Genomic DNA, 20631 nt, shown 5'->3' with positions numbered 1-20631 from the left:
GATAAGTTTAGTACCCATTTGACACTGTATGTTATTACAATATTATTGACTATATTCCCAATGCTGTACTTTAACATCCTTGTGACTATTTTATAACTGGAAATTAAGTACTCCTTAATCTCTTCACCTTTTTCACCCATCCCCCTATCCTCCTCCTACTTGGCAACCATCAGCTTATTTTCTGTGTCTATGAGTTTTGTTTATTTTGTTTAGATTCCACATATAAGCCAAATCATACGGTATTTGTCTTTCTCTGTCAGTCTTATTTCACTTGGCGTATTTGTTGCAAATGGCAAGATTTAATTCTTTCTTTATGGCTGAATAATATTCCATTGTATATATGAACCACACTGTTATCCATTTATCTACTGATGGACACTTAGGTTGCTTCCATATCTTGGCTATTGTAAACAATGCTGCAATGACCAGAGGGATGAATATATTTTTCTGAATTACTGTTCTGGATTTCTCTGGACAAATACCCAGAAGTAGAATTACTGGGTCATATGATATTTTTTAATATTTTAAGGAATCTCGTTACTATTTTCCATAGTGGTTGAACCAATTTACAATCCCATGAACAGTCTGTGCTGTTTGTTGATTTATTGAAGATATTCTGACAGGTGTAAGGTGGTATCTCACTGTGGTTTTAATTTGCATTTTCCTGGTGATTAGTGACGTTGAGTATCTTTGTTGGCCGTCTGTATGTCCTCTCTAGAGAAATGTTTCTTCAGGTCATCTGCCCATTTTTTAATCAGATTGTTTGGTTTTTGGTGTTAAGCTGTAGGAGTTCTGCATGCAGATTTGATTGATTTTAATCATCTTCCCCAACAAATAACAAGTGTTGACAAGGAAGTGGACAATAAATAGATCCATTAGACTTCATCAAAATGGAAAACTTTGTATATCAAAGGACATTATCAAGAAAGTTAAAACACAACCTACAGAATAGGAGAAAATACTTGTAAACCACTTATCTGATAAAAGGTTAATATGAAAAATATATCTAAAGAATATATATTTCTCCTGCCCTGGCTGAGTAGCTAAGTTGGTTGGACTTTGTCCCAATGTACAAGGGTTGAGAGTTCGATATCAGTTGGGGCACTTACAAGAATTAACCAATGAATGCATAAATGGGTAGAACAACAAATAGAATCTCTCTCTCTACCTCTCGTGTTCCCTTCCTCATTCTCTCTCTGAAAGATTAATAAATAAAAATTTAAAAAATATATATTTCTCCAAAGAAGATATACAATTGGCCAATAAACACATGAAAAGATGTTCAACATAATAAATCATTAGGGAAATGCAAATCAAAACTGCAGTGAGATACTATTTCCCATTATTAGAATCACTGTAATCAAAAAAGTAGAAAATAACAAGTATTGGCAAGGATGTGGAGAAATTTGAACTCTTATAAATTGTTGGTGGGAAAGTAACATGGTGCAGCCACTGTGGAAAATAGTTTGATGGTTCCTCAAAAAACACAGAATTACTACATGACCCAGCAATTCTATTCCTAGATATATGGGGGAGGGCAAAAGTAGGTTTGCAGTTGTTCATATGGCAAATAATACAATAACTAATAAATAATACAAGAAAAAACTATTTCCCATACTCACAACTGTAAACCTACTTTTGCCCCACCCTATATATCCAAAGGAATTGAAAGCAGGGACTCTTACAGATAGATACTTTACATCACTGTTCATTGCTGCATTATTCACAACAGCCAAAAGGTCCACAACGGAAGATAAACATGAGGTAGTATACACATGCAATGGAGTACTATTCTGTCATAAAAATGAAGTTGGTGGATTTCACAATGTGCATGAACCTTGAAAACATAAAGCCAAGTAAAATAAGCCAAACACAAAAGAATAAAAATACCAGTAATAAACATGCAACTGAAACTAGATTATTAGAGCTGGAGAAATTTCTCACTTTCATCAAAGAACACTGTCTTTGTACCCTGTGAATGAATGATGTTACATATGATTTTGTACTTACCCTATTTGAAAAAAAGGGTCTAGCTATTTTTTTTATTTTTCTTCTTTTACTCTAAAGAATATCACTATTAGACTCAAGTTAATTAAAGAGCACTTGGAGTGTGTTATGTTTTTAAGTATAAATTATGCTATTTGAATAAGCATAAACTACACAGATATCATTAATGCTATCATAGCAGGAACAGAATTCCACATCTGAACAATTCTGCAATTCAAGTCCATGTGGAAATGATCATTTCTCTCCCTAAAGAGAAATACAGAAATGGCGTTCATTATGATTAAGACCTTGTAAGTGCAGAAATGTGGAAGTGTGAAATTTATAATACTATAAACATGTTTATTATAAAAACATCACTGCAGAGTGGCCTGGAGTTTCTTCAGTCTTCGCTCATCTTACAAGGGCTCTGAATCTCGTGTAATGACAGCTGCATTTGCTTTGTGGGTCACACAATGGCTCTCTGCTGTGGCCAAGTCCTATGTGCGTTACGTGGTGCTGGGGAGGTTTACACACCATCTTCCGATTTTAAGACATTCACAATGGGCATATGATGGAAGGAAAATACTTGTAATGATGAAGAATGTGAGGAAAATATGACAAAGGAGATCAGGAAGATGTTGCCTAGAGAGAAAATAAAGGGTTTTTTTTTTTTTTTGCAGAAAAATACAAGCAGCCTGTGATGTCGCTACATGTGTTGCATGGAGCAGCTTGAGCCTCTAGGGGGCAGGCTGTGCTGTGCCTGCCCGCTGTAGTCCAGAACGCAAGCAGCCATTACCGTGAGCTGGCCCACAGGTGGGCGCTACGCATGGTGGGTGGCATCACTCCCCATCTGCGGAGTCTCACCCGATTCCGGGAAGAGTATGAATCTCTCATTCCAGGGGTGTGAGGCAGGCACATGTGTTTCGTTGTAAGCCAGATGCTTTGTGCCCATCTTATTTGGGCTGATGTCATGTTTAAAGAACTAGCCTGTTGTTGTGGGAGAGTGTGTTAACGACACACTAAGTCAGTTCCTTCCACAGCTTTCTCAGGGAGACTGAGGGGTACAGTTTCAGGCACGCATGACTTGGTGGCGGGCTAGTGGCAAATTCAAAGAGATGAAAGTGAAAACACTGCCGAGGCTAGGCAAGCATTTGTTTTTAAAGAACAGTACTGCACAAAGGAAAATGTACTTGGAGAAGGGACACGGGGCGGGAACACACTGCTAACAAAAATGGTATTATCTCTAATCCCTGATAAACACCTGCAACCTTCAGAATCTTACACGTATTTGGGAAGGGACTTTCAGTTCTTTAAACGTGTAACTTCTCTCTTCCAGGGGCAGCCTGGGGCCAGAGGCATGTGGGATGGAGGCACGAGGAAAACGCCATCCCTGATGTGTTTGTAAATGCATAGAAAGCTGTGAAGCCAAACTGAACTGTAGTTTTTTGAAGTAATTACCTTTCTGAAGGCGCTCTCAGAAGGACAGAAACACGGTTCAACTGCTCTCCATCCCAGATAATCATGTTATGATGTAATTTTTAAAACACTCTGTTCTCCTGCTGTTACACACCCTCTCTAATAGGTACTTGCGGTTTGTGCTCTTCTGTGGCACGCACTGTGCTAAGTGACTTAATTATAAGATTCCATTCAATTCTTTTTCACTTAGGAAGAAAGTAGGCATCATGACCGGTAAGTGGCAGGGCTGGAACTTTGAGGTCAAAGCTTGTCCCCTAACTACTATTCTAGCTAGACCAAGGTTTGGCAAACTTTCTCTGTAAAGGGCCCGAGTAAATATTTTAGGCATTTGATCTCTGCCCCGACTACGTAACTCTACTGTTGCAGCATGAGAGCAGTCACAGTGCCTAAATGAATGGGTGTGGCTGTTTCAATAAAACTTTACGGGGCAGCAGCTGTGATTCTTTCACCTGTTTTAGAGTGGCTGGGTGTGGATGCATTGTTTTAATCAATTGATCAAGTATTTCTCAGAATGGGTTGGATGTCATGTCCAGTTCAGGATTTTACAGTCTAATTGGAGAGGCAAGATCTGTTTACAAGAAGGAAATGAATAATGCAAAGTGTATGAATACTGAAGTGAGTACTATTGATTCTAAATGCAAGAGGAAGAGCTTAAAGGATGGGTACCTTTCCTACCTGAGGAGGATGGTACTTCATCGGCTCATGAAGCCTCCCAAAAGTCAACATTTCCTGAATGTTCACTACGTGTCAGGCATCATGCCAAAATGTCACACACATCATCTAGTACAGTCTGTAAAATAACCCCTTAAATTTGGTCCTAAGGCCCAGAGCAATTAAGTGACTTGATTGTGGCTCTATATAAAAGGGCGTATGGATCTGAATCCGGGTAGACTGATTTCAGAGCACGGGCTCTTGACCACAAAACTGTTCTCTCTCCGAAGAGAGGAGGGGGCAGACTGTCACCAAATGGAGGGGGGACGCAGAGGGAATGATAATGGTTGGTACACAGCTGGTCAGCACTGCTGGACTGCTCTTTCCTTAGTCACAACGCGCATGCTTCTGAGGGCAAAGGCAGCAAGGGCGCACCGCAGTGTGTTCAGCCCTTGCACTGGTCTTGGCAGGGAAAACATCTCCCCAGCTCCTGGGCCGGCTGGGGTGCTGACTTACCGTCATATTCTGGGAAGTAGTCAACTAGGTGGGAATACATAATTTTCTCCTCTAGAAGATCTTTCTTGTTTAAGAACAGAATAACTGAGGAGTTCTGGAACCAGGGATATGTGATAATTGTTCTAAAGAGTGCTTTGCTTTCCTCCATTCGGTTCTGAAAAAAAAAATCAGAAAAATAAGGCATGAATTATTTGGTTATTCAATCTGTGAATTGTGTTTATTTCAGAAGTCCAACCCATCTTCTGTATGCATCTGATTTTCGTAGCCTTGGGCCGAGCCGTGGCAACTTTTGTCAGGATTTACACACGATGGTTCAGGACACATACACATATGGGCTGTTTTCATAATGCAAATTCTCAGGTTGAAAAGCCTAAGAGAATAACATTAAATCTGCTGAGATAACTCCTTCAATCTTAAGAGAAAACAATCAAAGCCTAGAGAATCATGTTGTACCTTGAATGCTGTCATTAATTTTCACCAAAAAATTATTCGTTCATGCCTAAATATTTAAGATCTGAAGTAAGACCTAAATATAACACCAGGCTTCATTTCTGTAATGCCTAAGCTGTGTTTAACTCGGGGCATCAGAATTAATTCTATTTTTAAACAGTGAGGACAGTTTAAGGGACCTGGTCTGTGCCCCCACAGAGATGGACATGGAAGAGCAAAGTGGCCACAGAACCTGAGGACAGGCCATGAGCAAGTAAGCGCAGTGGCCTGGCTGGTCTCCATGCAGTCACTGCCTGGAGTAAACGTGGTCACAGAAATGTCGGTTTTACTCAGACCACACTTGTTATGGGCTGAACATGTGTCTCTCCAAAATTCACATGTTGAAGTCCTAACCCTCGCTGTGATGGTATTAGGATGTTAGAGTCATCAGGAGGTGGCTGTGATTACTGTCCTTATAGAAATGACTTCAGAGAGCTCCCTCACCCCTCTGACATGTTAGGGCAGAGCAAGAGGACAGATAACCACCTATGAGCCAGAAAGCAGGCCTTCTCCAAACACCAAAACTGCCTGCACCTTGATCTTGGTCTTCTTAGCCTCCAGAACTGTGAGAAATAAATGTTTGTTGCTTACAATGCACGCATTCTATGGCACTTTGATACAGCAGCCCAAATGGACGAAGACAGTGCCGATCAGGTAGCCCTCCTCCCACGGGACGGAACCAGCGAAGGGGGAGAGCACTCAACTGGGAAACACTAATCCGGCTCCCTGGCCCCCCGAAGGCACATTACCTGCTCCCCAATTTGTAACCACAATGGACCATTCAGTGTCTTCCTTTGTCATTTGAAAAACCCTTGTTCAAGCCATCGGTGAGGGGAGTGTCACACCTCTAATCTTTAACATTTCAAATTGATTCTCAAGATCTCTCTCCACAGACAACATTGCTGACTGACGCTGTCCCCTGCTCACACGATCGACTGATACTGCCTACGGGGTACAGCCCCGCGTTCCTCAGTCTGGCATTCACAGCCAAGTGCCACCTGATCCCAGTGTACACCTTCAATCAGAACCCCTACACAAATGCTCTCCTCGCCACTTAATGGTCACAGCGTTGCCACTGTCACCAAAGCGTGACTGAACTTTCCTGACTTGTAATGCTGTCCTCGCTCCTAATCCTTTGAGGACCAGATCAACCTGACATCCCCCAGAAATCCTTCTAGGAACTCTCTCTGGGCTGACTCCCTCCTCACACATCCCCAGCACATGCTGGCCCAGTCCCCGTGTGCCCGTCATTCAGCAGACACACACTGAGTGTTCGTCAGAAGCTGGGTCTCACATGTTGGAGATGGGGTCTGTGCCCCAGAGAACTACAGGAGAAAGGAGAGTCAATGTGTAATTCCAGGTCCGTAAGGTGGCCAAGAGAAGGGGGGGGCGGGTCACACAGGAAAGGGAGACTTGACTCAAAAGCAAACGTAATTTTGAGTTGAACCTTGATAGATGGATAAATTACAAGAAGGAAAGGAGACCAAAGCAAAGGAGAATGTAAACCGACACCCCTGTAAAGAGATCTATGAAAATTCTAGTTCACCGTTTCCTCTCAGACACAACTCACTGAAGAACACCTTATAAATCACCTTATTAAAGGTCATTAGTATTTCAAAAGACCAAGACTTGTTGATTTTTTTAAAAGTAATAACCCATAATAATATAAAATTTGACTCAAAATGATCATTTGTAGCTTATCAAACCTTGAATACTTTAAAAATTCACATATATCCTTAATATGGATGTTAGTGACTTAGGAACATACTCCCTCTGGTATTTATTTCACTTCCATATGTCAGCTAGGTAAATAAGTGCAATGACTCAAAAGAAAAATAACTCCAAAGCCTTATGAAAAAAAATTTGCAAGCCTGGTCTTCTGCATATGGTTTTCCTCCCTCAATTATTTAGGAAAACACTTGGTGTATTTGACTTTGTATCTTCATCAGGATCACATTGTGTGAGTTCTGTCTGACGTCACCGCTACCCAAATTCAAAACATATTCAATGCCAAGATCCTGTTGTTGGATGCAGAGGGGAGAAGGGAAGGGTCAGGGCTGTGAGCTGGAGACTTTGGTCAGAAACAAAGGCTCTGTCTTAAGCACCCTGTGTGACCTGGGGCAAGTGACTGAACCTCAGTTTTCCTCTATCCCCAGGGTTAGGGAGGACAGAATGAAGCAATGCATGCGAAGCGCTTAGCTATGACCCCAACATACTGGCAGGAGCTTTCACGGGCAGCCACCATCAGAGTTGGCAAAATGGCTGTGTAAGAACCTCCTGGTTAGGCAATGCACTTACCTCAAATCTCTAACCAACCTGTAAATCCAACAGAGTTTTTCTATTCACTGGAATTGTACAAAGTGAACCTATTCATGATTCCAAGTACAGATACATCTAATTTATGAGAAACTGGAAAATCATTCAGGTGGTTGCCAATTTCATTTACTCAATACTGGAATGTTTCTTCAAGTATCTTAAAAATCTCTAAAAATGTTTACTACTCTTAACCCTAGAGCAAACCAAGAAAACAACAGTTACAATATATAAATGGAGCAGTGGAATGCGCAATAATTAAGGACATTCCCTAGCCATCCCAACTCTGCTATCCAAATCAGGCAACAGAAAGAGCAATGATAAGGACACCAAACTCAGCTGGACAGATCTCATTTCCTCCATGATTTACTTAGTCTTTGCAAATCTTTGCAAGTGATTATTTGAGATCAAATCTGGCATACTCTCTAGGCTCGAAGAGAGCTCCCAAATTATAATTCCTGCCTATGAATCTATGTATTTTACCTGTACAGGATGTTTAGAGAAGCAAAGAAATAGGACATATTTGCCTATTACCTCCAGCTCTAAGGTTTCTCGGCAATGAGATGAGATCACAGAGCAAGCCCTTGGAAAGCTAACTAGTGCAAACCAGCACATGTTGGAGGAGGAGGGGAGGAGGAAAAGGCGGAGGCCAGAGGAGGAGATGGTGAAAGGGTCAAGGAGAGGCGGCCACACACCCTCAGAGGAGAGTGGAAAGCCTCAATGTGAGGGATGAAACATGACAAACGGGTAACCTCTCTGACGCAGAAACCCACAGTCCTAGAAGTTAGAGAAGATAGGACTACTTTCTTAGATATTTTCTACTATTTTAATTTAGTCAAGTAATCAAGTAGCAACCTCCTTTTAAAGACTGTTTTACAGCACGCTGATCTTCCTACTTGAAATTAGCCTATTCTCCATATCTTACTAATTTTATGCTTACATGCCAGTGAGCCAGTCTTTCCTTATGCACATAAACTCCTTCTCGTTGCTCATAACACTGCCCATGCCTTGAGTATTCACAGCATTGACTTTTCAATTCACCTACTGCCCCCTTATTTTTCCCGTACTGCACTCACACCCACTATTCTGTCACCGTCTCGGGCATTTCCACTAGTTGGCTCAAGGCAGATCACCACTGTCTTGCTCTGTGACATGGTATCTTATGCCTAAAAGCAGCTGTCTTCCCCTGCCTCTTAAATTGCTTTATCACATTGCAAACTTAAATCATATGTGCTGTCACTCTCATGGAAACTTTTCTCCCTCCACTAAATATCTGGTCGCCAGATTATTTCCCTTAGCTGGTTCACTGGAAATTTCTTCCAGCCTGAATCTCATGAGAACCAGTTTCTCCAATATTTCAAGCTTATCTAAGTTGATGGCTATAATTTGTTTCCACTGGAACTACCCGGAAAAGACCGTTACATTTTTATACATAATTAACTCTGGCTGGGTGGGTCATTGGAGTTGGTTGGAGCATTGGCCTGTACATAGAAGAGACTTCGGGTCCAATCCCTGATCATGGCATGTGCAGAAGGCAACTGATTGATGTACCTCTCTTACATCTCTCTCTCTCTCTCTCTCTCTCTCTCACTCACTCTTCCTTTCTCCCTAAAAATCAATAAACATATCCTTGGGTGAGGATTAGAAATTTTTTTACACAATTAAGATATAGGTTTATCCTCAGAGTTTAGACAAAAAAATAACAACATTCCAACCTATCATAAACTGCTCCTGTCCCCAGTCACATCAAATAGTTTTGCAACAACCACCAGATAGCCATGCACTGAGGCAGCCATCAAAAGAGCCAAGATCTGCAGAAGGTGGCCATACTCGCACCGGTGGACTCTAATCACAGACCGCGATGGACCCATCAGCACTATGTCAAGAGTTCCATGACGAAACTTGGCTGAATAAGCATAAGTTCCCAAGGCACTGAGGTCACTGCTTGTAGAAAAAGCTCATTCACTGAGGTCCACTTAGTATCTCTTTGCTAGGTTTAGCCAGAACCAAACATAAATGAACTTAAAATGGACAAGAAAGAGGAAAATACAGATTATTTCCACAGATACGAGTGATTCTTCTTTTCCTTGAGCATCACTGGTAAAGCACAAAAAACATTTAATGTTAACTTCAGAGCAAAAGTTAAAGCTAAAAGACTTGATTTTTTTAAACCCACTTGTTTGGAACTGTGAAGAATAATAAGTTAAAGAAATAGGGGTGTGGTAATTTTGAATTATAGTTATATGCAAACTCCTCCAAGACTGAGTACCAACTTGATGGGCCCCCATTCCCTAAGGACATAAGTTTCTGAAATTTTGATCCAACCTGAATAAACATAGCAAAAAAAGAAAGAAATAACAGAAACAACAACAAAAACCCCACCCTCAACTGTGAGGAATAAATTTTAGCTGGCTTTCCCCAAGTAATACTTGTATTCATTCTCCATATATTTTTATTATTTAAAGTTCAATGATTCATATATGGTCATGAAAGAAAATTTAGAAAACAAAAGAAGGATATAATTCCCATAGTTAAATCACCCACATAAAACTATTGTTTTTTGTTAACTTTTATTTTCTTCCTGTTTATGAGCTAGGCATGGTTTTGAAGGTTATTTTATATCAGTGCTATCTAATTTGACTTCTTTTCTTGTAATTATGCTGTCCAGTTTAGAAGCCACTAGCTACATGTGGCTATTGAATACTTGAATGGATGTTAATGCGCCTGAGAAATGATTTTATTTAATCCTCAACTGAGGACATTTTTTTTTTATTGCTTTTTAGAGAGAAAAAGGGAGAGAGGGAGAGACATCGATTCAAGAGAGAAGCCTCCATTTGCTGCCTCTGTAGGAACCAAGGCTGGGGATTGTATGTAACCCAACCTGAGCCTGAACCCACGACCTAGGCATGTGCCCTGTCCAGGAAACAAACCCACAACCTTTCAGTTAAGGGATGGTGCTCCAACCAACTGAGCCACACCGGCCAAGGCTGAGAAATGATTTTTAATGCAAATAGTCACAAGTGGCTTGTAGCTACTATATTATTGCAATTTTAAAGGGCTGTGGTTATATTGTACATAAAATTTTATGTACTGTATTTTGCTTCATATTACATCCTAAAGAGTTTTGTTTTATATTTCATAAATATTTTGAATTGTTTCGTGAAGTTATAGTGAGCTTAACTAAATCCCTATCATAAGAGGTTTTTTGGCACTATTATAAATAGCACTGTAATTTAAAACATTGTGTATAAAGATTTTCAGTTAAAATTTTCTTTCTAACAGCATATCAAAGCACGTTGCAAAATTTAAGGCTCTTGGTAACAGACTAGAGGGGTTGAACTAACTTATGCACCCTGCAGTCATGTGTGATTTTGTTCATTTTACTGTTCCCTCTCAAGAAGGGAGTTGTAGCCTTTCAAAATCTTTTTCACATCCAATTACAAGAGGCAAGAAAGGACACACAGGGTGAAGAAATGATAACTTACTGTCTTGATTTGAATTTTTCTGAAAATCAGTGAAGCTAATCATTTTGCAATAGATTTGCTAACCTGTAGTATTTTCTTTTATGAATTATCTGCTCATGTTTTTGACAGTGAAAATTGTCTGTACTTTTTTTTTTGCTCTTAAAGCTTATAGTTTGTATGGATTCTTTTTTTAATTTTTTAACTTATATTTTGTCGACCATGCTATTACAGTTGTCCCGATCAGCCTCACTCCCGCATGCCGTCCCCACACCAAACAAGAGTAGGGTGGATGAAGCCGAGAATCAAATCAATGATTTGGAACATAAGGACACAAAGAAACAACCAATCAGAACAAGAAGAAGAAAAAATAATAAAAAAACAAACAAGGATAGTATAAGCAGCTTCTGAAACAACTTTTAAGTATTCTAACATTCTCATCATAGGGGTACAGGAAGGAGAAGAGAAAGAGCAAGAAATTGGAAATCTATTTGAAAAAATAATGAAACTTCCCTAATTTGGTGAAGGAAATAGATATACAAGTCCATGAAACACAGAGAGTCCTAAACAAGATGGATGCAAAGAGGCCCACGCCAAGACACATCATAATCAAAATGCCAAAGGTTAAATATAAAGAGAGAATCTTAATAACAGCAAGAGAAATGCAGAGTTACCTACAGTGGAGTTCCCAGAAGACCATCAGCTGATTTCTCAAAAGAAACTGCAGGCTAGAAGGGGCTGGCAAGAAATATTAAAAGTCATGAAAAGCAGGGACTTATAGCCAAAATTGCTCTACCCAGCAAAGCTATCCTTCAGAATCAAAAGGCAGATAAAGAGCTTCCCAGGCAAGAAAAAACAAAAGGAGTTCATCATCACCAAACCATTGTTATATGAAATGTTAAAGGAACTTCTTTAAGAAAAGATCAAAACTATGAACAATAATGGCAATAAATACATATCAGCAATTGAATCTAAAAATCAAACTAAGCAAACAAGAAGAGACACAGAGTCATTGATGCAGAGAACATTTTGATGGTGGCCAGATGGGAGGGGGGTGTGTGGGAATGGGTGAAGAGGTGAGGGGATTAAAAAGCACAAATAGGTAGTTACAGAAGAGCCATGGGGATGTAAAGTACAGTATAGGGAATGGAGTAGGCAAAGAACTCTATATACTGAAGTTATGAATCATTCTAGTTTCTCTTTTTGTCAAATTTTTGAATTTCGGGTATTTCAAAGAGGTTTCCTGAAGCATTTTTGAAATTAGATCAAATAGCTTTGATATTTCTAATTTAGTAAATAGTTCTACTTTATTACAAAAGTCAAATTTCAGTTTTCCAGTGGGGAACTCTTCCTTAAAGCCAACTTGGTTTCTGGTACTAGCTAGCTTGGTGAACATAAGCCACTGCTCAAGCTGAAGATGTATTCTGCAAAATATATTAGAGCTGTTAGCAAGGGGCAGTGTGTTTGAATGTCAGCTTCTTTTGTTTTGGTTGCCCACTTCTGATTTCACAGTTGATAATAGTGACTTGGTCAAATTGCTGAAGACTTCCGATAAAAAGATAGAGAAATAGACTGTGGGAAGGCAGAGGTAGGGATAAAAAAGAAAACAGACTTAATGATACAATTGTGTTTGAAAACCCCAAATATCCTGAAAAGGTCCAAGGGAGGTTTGGTCTATCTACACAAGCCAATCACATACACATCAGTACCTCTCACTGAATTGGAGGAAATTCCTGGTGCGCTTTTCCAGGAGAGTCTAAGTCTGGGGGAAATAGGGATGGAATGAAATACACTAGCGCAATTCAGTAAAATATGTCTTTTATTGCCTCAAAAAACTTTTATGAGTCAATTTGGGTCTAGAAACATGTTGTTGTTTAATTCTTTGGCAAACACAATAGAATGATGTTGGCATTAGGATAAGAATTTGGTTTGCCTGTATCTAAAGAGATAAACTCAAAGGGCTTCTATGGAATTGCATTTTGGGGCCTGTCCACTGGTGTACCACTTGACCTGACCTGGCCAAAATCACACGCCAAAGTTCTTATCATTAACTCTTGGTACATAAGTACCAAGAGTTAGTCTTTTCCTTCCTCTTTCTACCCTCCAAAGACTGCAAGCAAATGGCTAAAATTTCCACTGAACAGAATCAGGCAGTAGGTAAAAATGGAGAACTGAGAGAGGGAACCAGACTAACTTTGAAACCAAAGGACTTTGGTAAGTAGATAAATTGATCATATGACAAGAAAATTAAGGAGAAAGGAGGTGTAACCTGTTGATTTAAAAGTCTTCTCTAAGAAATACAGAGATAGGCAAAATTAAGTTTATAGTTCTTATATAGAAAATAAGACAATAATTAATAACACAAGATTAAACTGTTTCATGTATTCACAATGTAAACCTACTTTTGCCCATTCCTGTATATAAGGTATTCTGAAAATAAGTCGACTGTTAAATGAGGTAGGTGCATTATACTCCTAAGGCATTTTTACATTTTTAAACAATAATTTGTCATATAATTAATAAGGTTTTTTCTTTTTAGTTTTATTTTCAGGAACAATATATTGTGACACTTTTCAGACTGATGTATTTTTAGCTATATGAATGTTATTTATTTCATATAAAATTTAATAATAATAATAATAATAGTGATAATAACTAACATTTGTTTAGTGAGAATATATGCCAGATTGTTCAAAGTACTTTACTACGTAGAGACTGGCAAGCTTTTCTGTAAAGGACCAGAGAGTGTGTATCTCAGGCTTTGCAGGCCACACTGTCTCTCAGTGCTGCTGATGTAGCAGGAAAACATTTATGGACAGACAATTCATAAATGAATGTGTGTGTGCCTGGGTCCCAAAAAAACTGTCTTTCAGACACTGAAATTTCCATTTCACGTAATTTTTACATGTTACAAAGTATTCTTATTTTGATATTTGTCAATCACTTAAAGTTGTAAACACCGTTATTTGCCTGCAAGCTGTACAGCAACAGATGATGGGCAGGGTTTGGCCACCGTGTGCTGGGCGCAGGTGTGGGGCAGCATTCAGTCCTCACACCAACTCCAAGCAGTAGCCACTGTTATGATTCCTATTTCCTATGTGAGGAGACTGATAAAAAACAGGTTATGAAACACACGTAGTATTCAGTTAAGTAACTATCATAGCTATTTGAATCATAATTTATTTTCCTTTTCTCCCCCTTTCTTTCCACAGCATGTAAATGCATGAAAGAGAAATCAATGTTTTAATTTACGTGCTTAATTTTTTAGTGTCAGGACAGTAGGTCTATTTACCCAGATGTTGCACACATGTAAAAATGCCTTTTCTGATGTTTTAATACCCTGCATCTGGTATGTTAGACCAATAAAACTATTGTGAAACAGTCCTCATTTGGAGATGAAGATAATAGCTTTTGTATTACTTTAAGTAGTAAAAAAAAAAAAAATACCTCTACAAACTTTCTTAGGTAACAAGATACTAATAAGAACCTGTGTGCGCTTCCTCTGTCCCAGCTTGAATTCTTTATTCCCCTAGATGACAATGTGGAAGGAGGGCAGGGAAAATAAACATGAAAACCTCAATCTACTCAGCTTCAGTTTATGTGTTTATTAAAAGGTTAGATTATAGGATTTTGGGTAAGCTTTTGGCGAAAATTCTGTTGTTTGCAGTATCTGCAGTTTTCAGTGATTTATTTGACCCTTGTTCAATGGTTTTATCTGAGAGTGCACACTAGAACAAAGTCTGGGATCTTTTAAAAGTCATGTTTACTGTCAGCTTAAAAAAAATCAGTATCTCCATCTTGAATGGCTTATTGGTAGGTAAAAGAAATTCACCCAAACACTTGTGGGCTGGTTCAAATGATCCCTCCTTGGAAAACTATGAAGTACGAACATACGAGTACACCTTGGACTAACAAGCTTTGAAAAACAATGGGCTTCCCCCGTCTTTTTTAAAACCCCAGCATTCTGCATAATGTATATATGACAATAATTAATATACAAAGTACAAGGATGTTACAAAATTTACAAAGAGACTTAGTATTATTTTTTCAACAGAAAAGTATTGGCCATTCCAATGAAAAACCGAGAACTGGTTGTAAAGTGTTGAGAAATTTCACCATTTTGTCCTTGAGAAGAGTTTTCTCCTTTTCTTTGTTCTTTACTCTGAAAAATATTTGCTGATTGGTTTTTAAATATTTTAAATGTTTTCATAAAACATTTGCACCATAACCTTATTACTAAATTGGGCAATCAGACCAAAAAAAATTAAAAGTATCAGTGTTCCACACTACAGAAAACTATACTCTGGGTGTTACTCAGGAAGTAAAAGATCTCTTCCATAAGCTAATAACCAAGTGAGACAAGAGATTAAGTCCAATACAAATAAACACCTTTAAAGACAACTAACAGATATATCAAAGTGACACAAAATCAGCTTCTTGTGAAACAAAGGAGGTGGAAGTGGTATGATTGTGTGTAATTCAGGTATCATGAAGAAAGCAGACAAGTAGGGAAGACCTCAGAAGATCAGCACATGAGCAAAATGCCAATAATTCACATACAAAAATCTGTGCTTGTTGTCACAGACACGGTCATTAGACTCCAGCAGGTGTTACTATGAAGATTAGGCCAGGGGTGTGGGAGGGGTATGGAGCACAGAGCAGTTGAAAGAGTAAATCCAATTTAAACCCTTTGAGATGAAGTAACTCTTCAGGTACCCAGACAATACAAACATGTCAGAAATTTTAGGAACTCATGAATACAGATGTGCTGGAGACTAGGATATCTGAATAAAGGAGAAGGGATCAGGACTAACCATGTCGAAATGGAACAGCTGAGGGGAGCGAACATCGCAGACCTCAAACTGACAGGCAGAGGGGGGCAGCAGGAGTCCGACTGCTGAGGACAGATGTGCGCTGTAAGCGGCCAGCGTTCAGATGACGGCGGAGGTCCACTTTGGCGGAGGGTCTTTTCTGATCAGTTGGTAGCCATGTTGTACTTATTTAATATTTTGTTATAAAATTAATATTTGTACTAAAAAATATTTAGGGTGTTTCTAAGGTTTTGTAAATTTATAAAGTGTAAGTTTCATTTAACTTTAAGAAGAGCTCGTGACATCCCCAGTCCGTCCTCTCCACCCTTGCCCACATTTTCATCTTTAGCATCTCTAAGGATCCTGATTTAACTCTGCAGTACTCAGTGGAAGCTCAGAAATGGAAAGCGGAAGGTATTTTGGTGACAGTGACCATGTGCTCTTAATGGCTGCAGTAACAGAAAAGGAGCACAGGTTATAAATATTTATATTCCTGCTTCAACTTTAGGAATGTGATTTAATAACAACTAGGGTCAGGGTGCAAGGTGATAGTCACATCGAGTTTAAATTATTCTTAAAAGTGTATTTTGAAGGTATCCACTGGTGGCCTCAAGACCATCTTGCCACGCCATATGTCCATCACAGCCTGCCATCCCCCTTAGTGGTAGGAAAGGCCATGGTTTCATTAGTGGGCACCAGATGAAGCTTGGTCTGGGCCTGCAGTTAAACCCTTAGTATCACCGAGTACCCCTGGAGGGTAACAGTGGGCCCAAACTCTGCGTTGTGAGCCATTAACATCAGGTGAGGCGTGTAGGGACTGAGAGCAACAGGGGAACAGCTGATTCCACTTCAAAGAGCTTTTTGCATAACTTAGTTTCTCTTTTTCTCTTTGTCCTCTCCCCTTTTGAGGGGCTGAACATGTATAACTACATTTTCATAAATCCACTTTTGATGTAACTCTACTATGTAATTCCATAGCATATGTTTAAAAGTGCCACTGACCCTAAAAGATTCAGGCCCCAAAGGTATGATCTGAACCACTGAAGCCAGTGTATTCTGATGATGGTGCAAGGAGACTTCCAAAATCATCATGGATGCAAAAGCAGCTTTCCCATGACCCAAGCTTTTGAAAAGACAAAATAAAATGGGGGTTGGGGGAGGAACTGTGAAGAAAATCACATAATCAAAGCTACCTGGGTAATATAAGGACTTGAAAGAATTACCATGAAGTTCTAGGCTTAGTAGGTGCTCAAAAATTGTTAAGTAAATGTAGGTAAAAACTGGAAATAACACAAACTCTTAAAAAATGCCAAGAACAACTTGGATTTAAAAGAATTTTTCAGCAACTTCCAAGAAAAGCATATTTATTCGATTCCCTGAGTCTCCCCAAAAAATAAAGCAACGATAAAACCTAATGAAGAAACTGGGAAACAACTCCAAACCACAGATGTGGAAGAATTTCTGCCAAATTATGTGATATCCGCACTGACCCAGAATGGCTGCCAAAAGCCATTACACACCTTCCCATCATTCAGTCAGGCTGCGATCTGTGTGTGTAAACGAAGGATAAAGAGACACTCGAGTGATAGCCTTCCACTCAGAAAACAGAGGCCTGGTGGTGTGAACTGGCCCTTGGAGAGGCCAAGGAAGAGCATATTAAAGGTCTAGTTCCACAGCTCATGGCTCTAGAGGAAGCAGGACCGATGAGAGGAGCACTGGGTTATGCCATCTTTATTCTCCCCAAAGCCCAGAGAACTGCCTGGAGAGGAGGCTGGGAAAAGAAAGCTGTTTAGTGCCTTACTACTACAAAATACCTAGCAATTCCAAACCTTTGAAGAAAGAGTCTATCACACAAAAAAAAGAAAACATAAGCAAACAAATCAGAGCAAAGAGATTAATCAGAAAACTTATAATATTTTGAAAAGGAAAAGAAAATCCTCAGAAAGATATCCTTGAGACTAAAACAGGATACTAGCATAAAAAAGGGAATATCAGAAGAATAAAAAGAGCTCTTAGAGTTCCAGAAAAAAAAAGAAAGAAAACCTATGAAAGCCAAAATACAAACACAATTAACGGTTGCAAGATCATGCTAGGAAAATTTTTGAGTTGCAAAAAGAAGTAAAAAAGTGCAGACAGAAGTTGAGAAAAATGAAAACGATCAATCAAGGTAGTCCTCCGGACAAAAGAAGATATAGCAAGGGGAAATGGAGACAAGATAATTTTCAAATTAGAGAATCAAGATGGCAGAGGAGTTAGTGGAGGTCACACTGACCTCATACCAGAATCAACCTGGAATTACAACTAAATTGTAGAGAAATCACCTGGAACAAACAACTGAACAATAACAAGAGAGAAGCCTTGGTCAGACAGAAGAATCGGCTTTAGCACAACCTAACTGGTATGGAGTACGGTGGAGACTCGAGAAAGTGGGTGGGGTGCCCATGGGCGACAGCTCCAGAACGATATTGAAACGGCCAGTTGGATCATCCTGAGAAGAGCGGGGTCTAAACCATAAGCGGGGATCTCCAGCCTATAATACCAGAGCCCAAAAAGTACACAGATAACAGCCAGCTGCGAAAAGTGGCAGGGTTGCTCTCTGCCAGAGACGGGCGGCTGAGATGCAAAGAGCCGTTTAAAGGGCCAACGCCTAAATTTTTATTTGCAGCCACTTACCCTGATCTCTGGCAAGGGTGGGGGCAGAGTGGGCTAGAGACACCTGAGGAGAGACTGGGGAAGGAAGCCTTGGAGAGAGAACTGAGAGAGTAGCTAGCGGGATCCTGGTGCTGACTCATCCCCCATATGGCAGCAGCCATCTGGCTCAGGTAGACCATGCCCCTGAGTGGCAGCAGTATGAGAGGACCCAATAACCCCACCCCCAGGAGGGACTCTGCCCCACCCTATGGTGTCTCTAAGCCGGCCTGCTGAGTGCAGAGTGACTAGATTAACAGCTGAAGGAGACAGCTGCAGACAGTGGATTCCTGGAAGTCTCGAGCAGACTGCCTAAGGTCACAATGGGTCTGACATCAGAGGCAGACCCAGAAAGAAAAAAACAGCAGTCTCCTACCATAGAAGTTCACGCCACAAAATTAGGAAATCAAGACAGACCAATTTAAGACGAACAAGCAAAAGAAGAAGTCTCACAAAGAAACTCTTCTTTGAGAAGAGTTTGGGAAGACAAAGAAACACCCCTCATTCAAAGGGAAAGCAGGAATCCTCTGAAACACAACTAAATGAAATAGAGGCAAGTAAACTATCAGATATTGAGTTCCAAACAATGGTTCTAAGGAAGCTCAATGAGCTCAGTGAGCTCAGAGACAATTACCAAAAACTACAGGGAAACTACGAGGAACTTACTGCAAATTATATCAGCATGGAAAAGGACATAGAAATTATCAATAAGAGACAAGAAGAAATGAAGAATACAATTTCTGAATTGAAGAACACAGTAGAAGGAATCCAAATCAGGCTAGAAGAAGCCAAGGATCAAATCAGCGAGCTGGAAGACAAGGTAGAAAAAAGTTCCCAGAAAGAGCAAGAAAATGAAAAAAGACACAAAAAGAATGAAGAGGCACTGAGGGAAATGCAGGACAACCTGAAACGTTATAATAGCCATATAATAGGGATACCAGAAGAAGAAGAGGAGGAGGAAGGGATAGAGAACCTGTTTGAAAAAGTAATGATAGAAAACTTTCCTAATTGGAGGAGAGAAAAAGTCACACAAGCCCAGGAAGCACAAAGGGTCGCACTCAAGAGGAACCCATTGAGGCCCACTCCAAGACACATCATCATTAAAATGGCAAATATCAAAGACAGAGAATCCTAAAGGGAGCAAGGGGGAGAAAGGTAGTAACACATAAGTGAGTCCCCGTACGGCTAGCAGCTGACTTCTCAACAGAAACGCTGCAAGCCAGAAAGTAGTGGCAAGAAATATTCCAAGTAATGAAAAGCACAGGCCTGCAACCAGGACTGCTCTGCCCTGCAAAGCTCTCAATTAAAATGGAAAGTGAAAAGAGGAGTTTCCCAGACAAAAGAAGGCTAAAAGAATACACCTCCACCAAACCAGCACTGCAAAATATGCTAAAGGGACTGCTTTAAGATGAAGAAAAAGACTCTATGATACTCACCTCCTTTCACAGTTGCCAATACTTGATATTACCAATATTTTTTAATATGTATTAATCTGATTGTGACAATGGTGTTATTTTAATTGTTCCTTTATTATTTGTTGAAACTAAACCTGTTTTTGTATATTTCTTGCCTATTTCTATTATTTTTAAAGAGTTTTAAGTGACTTTTTGGTATTCTTTATCCATGTTTTGATTAAATGTTTGTAGAATTTTTGCCCTAAAAAAAACAAACACAAAACAAATTATTAATCCTTTTATAGATGTGTTGCAAATACTTTCCTATTCTATTACTTGTCCTTTAACTTTTTTTATATATATATTACTTTACAGTCTTAGATGTTAACATCTAAGACTGTAAAGTCATATTGTCAATATTTTACTTTATAGCTTCTGGGTTTGAATATTTTACTTCAGGGTAAGGAAAATATTAGTTTGTATCTTCTCCTAGAACTCCTTAGATTCTACATACTGATTTTTAACCTGAATATTTCTTGTATAATGTGTGAAATAGGGCTCTCTCTTTTAGTTCAAGTAATATTGTCAATATTTTACTTTATAGCTTCTGGGTTTGAATATTTTACTTCAGGGTAAGGAAAATATGAGTTTGTACCTTCTCCTAGAACTCCTTAGATTCTACATACTGATTTTTAACCTGAATATTTCTTGTATAATGTGTGAAATAGGGCTCTCTCTTTTAGTTCAAGTAATAGGGGTCCATGCACCTTATTTGTTGAATAAGCCTTATTTTACCCATTGATTTGAAATATCAACTTAATCATATATTACATGGATAGACAGATA

The 20631-nt window shown here is 39.3% G+C and overlaps 1 protein-coding gene across 1 annotated transcript in view; it reads right to left on the bottom strand.

Moving 5' to 3' along the window:
- The window catches only part of LOC129078244 (guanine nucleotide-binding protein G(q) subunit alpha), a 262495-nt gene that overhangs the window by 5487 nt on the left and 236377 nt on the right, over positions 1-20631 (bottom strand). Inside the window, exon 6 of the mRNA XM_054583001.1 lies at positions 4630-4783. Within this exon, the coding sequence (XP_054438976.1) occupies positions 4630-4783 (154 nt within the window). The remainder of the gene's footprint in view (positions 1-4629; positions 4784-20631) is intronic.

The sequence above is a fragment of the Pteronotus mesoamericanus genome, unplaced genomic scaffold (assembly GCF_021234165.1).
Source record: "Pteronotus mesoamericanus isolate MK-2021 breed Mesoamerican mustached bat unplaced genomic scaffold, CSHL_Meso_final contig_73, whole genome shotgun sequence".
In the NCBI taxonomy this organism is placed as follows: Eukaryota; Metazoa; Chordata; class Mammalia; order Chiroptera; family Mormoopidae; genus Pteronotus; species Pteronotus mesoamericanus.
This window is presented reverse-complemented; position numbering and strand designations above follow the sequence as displayed.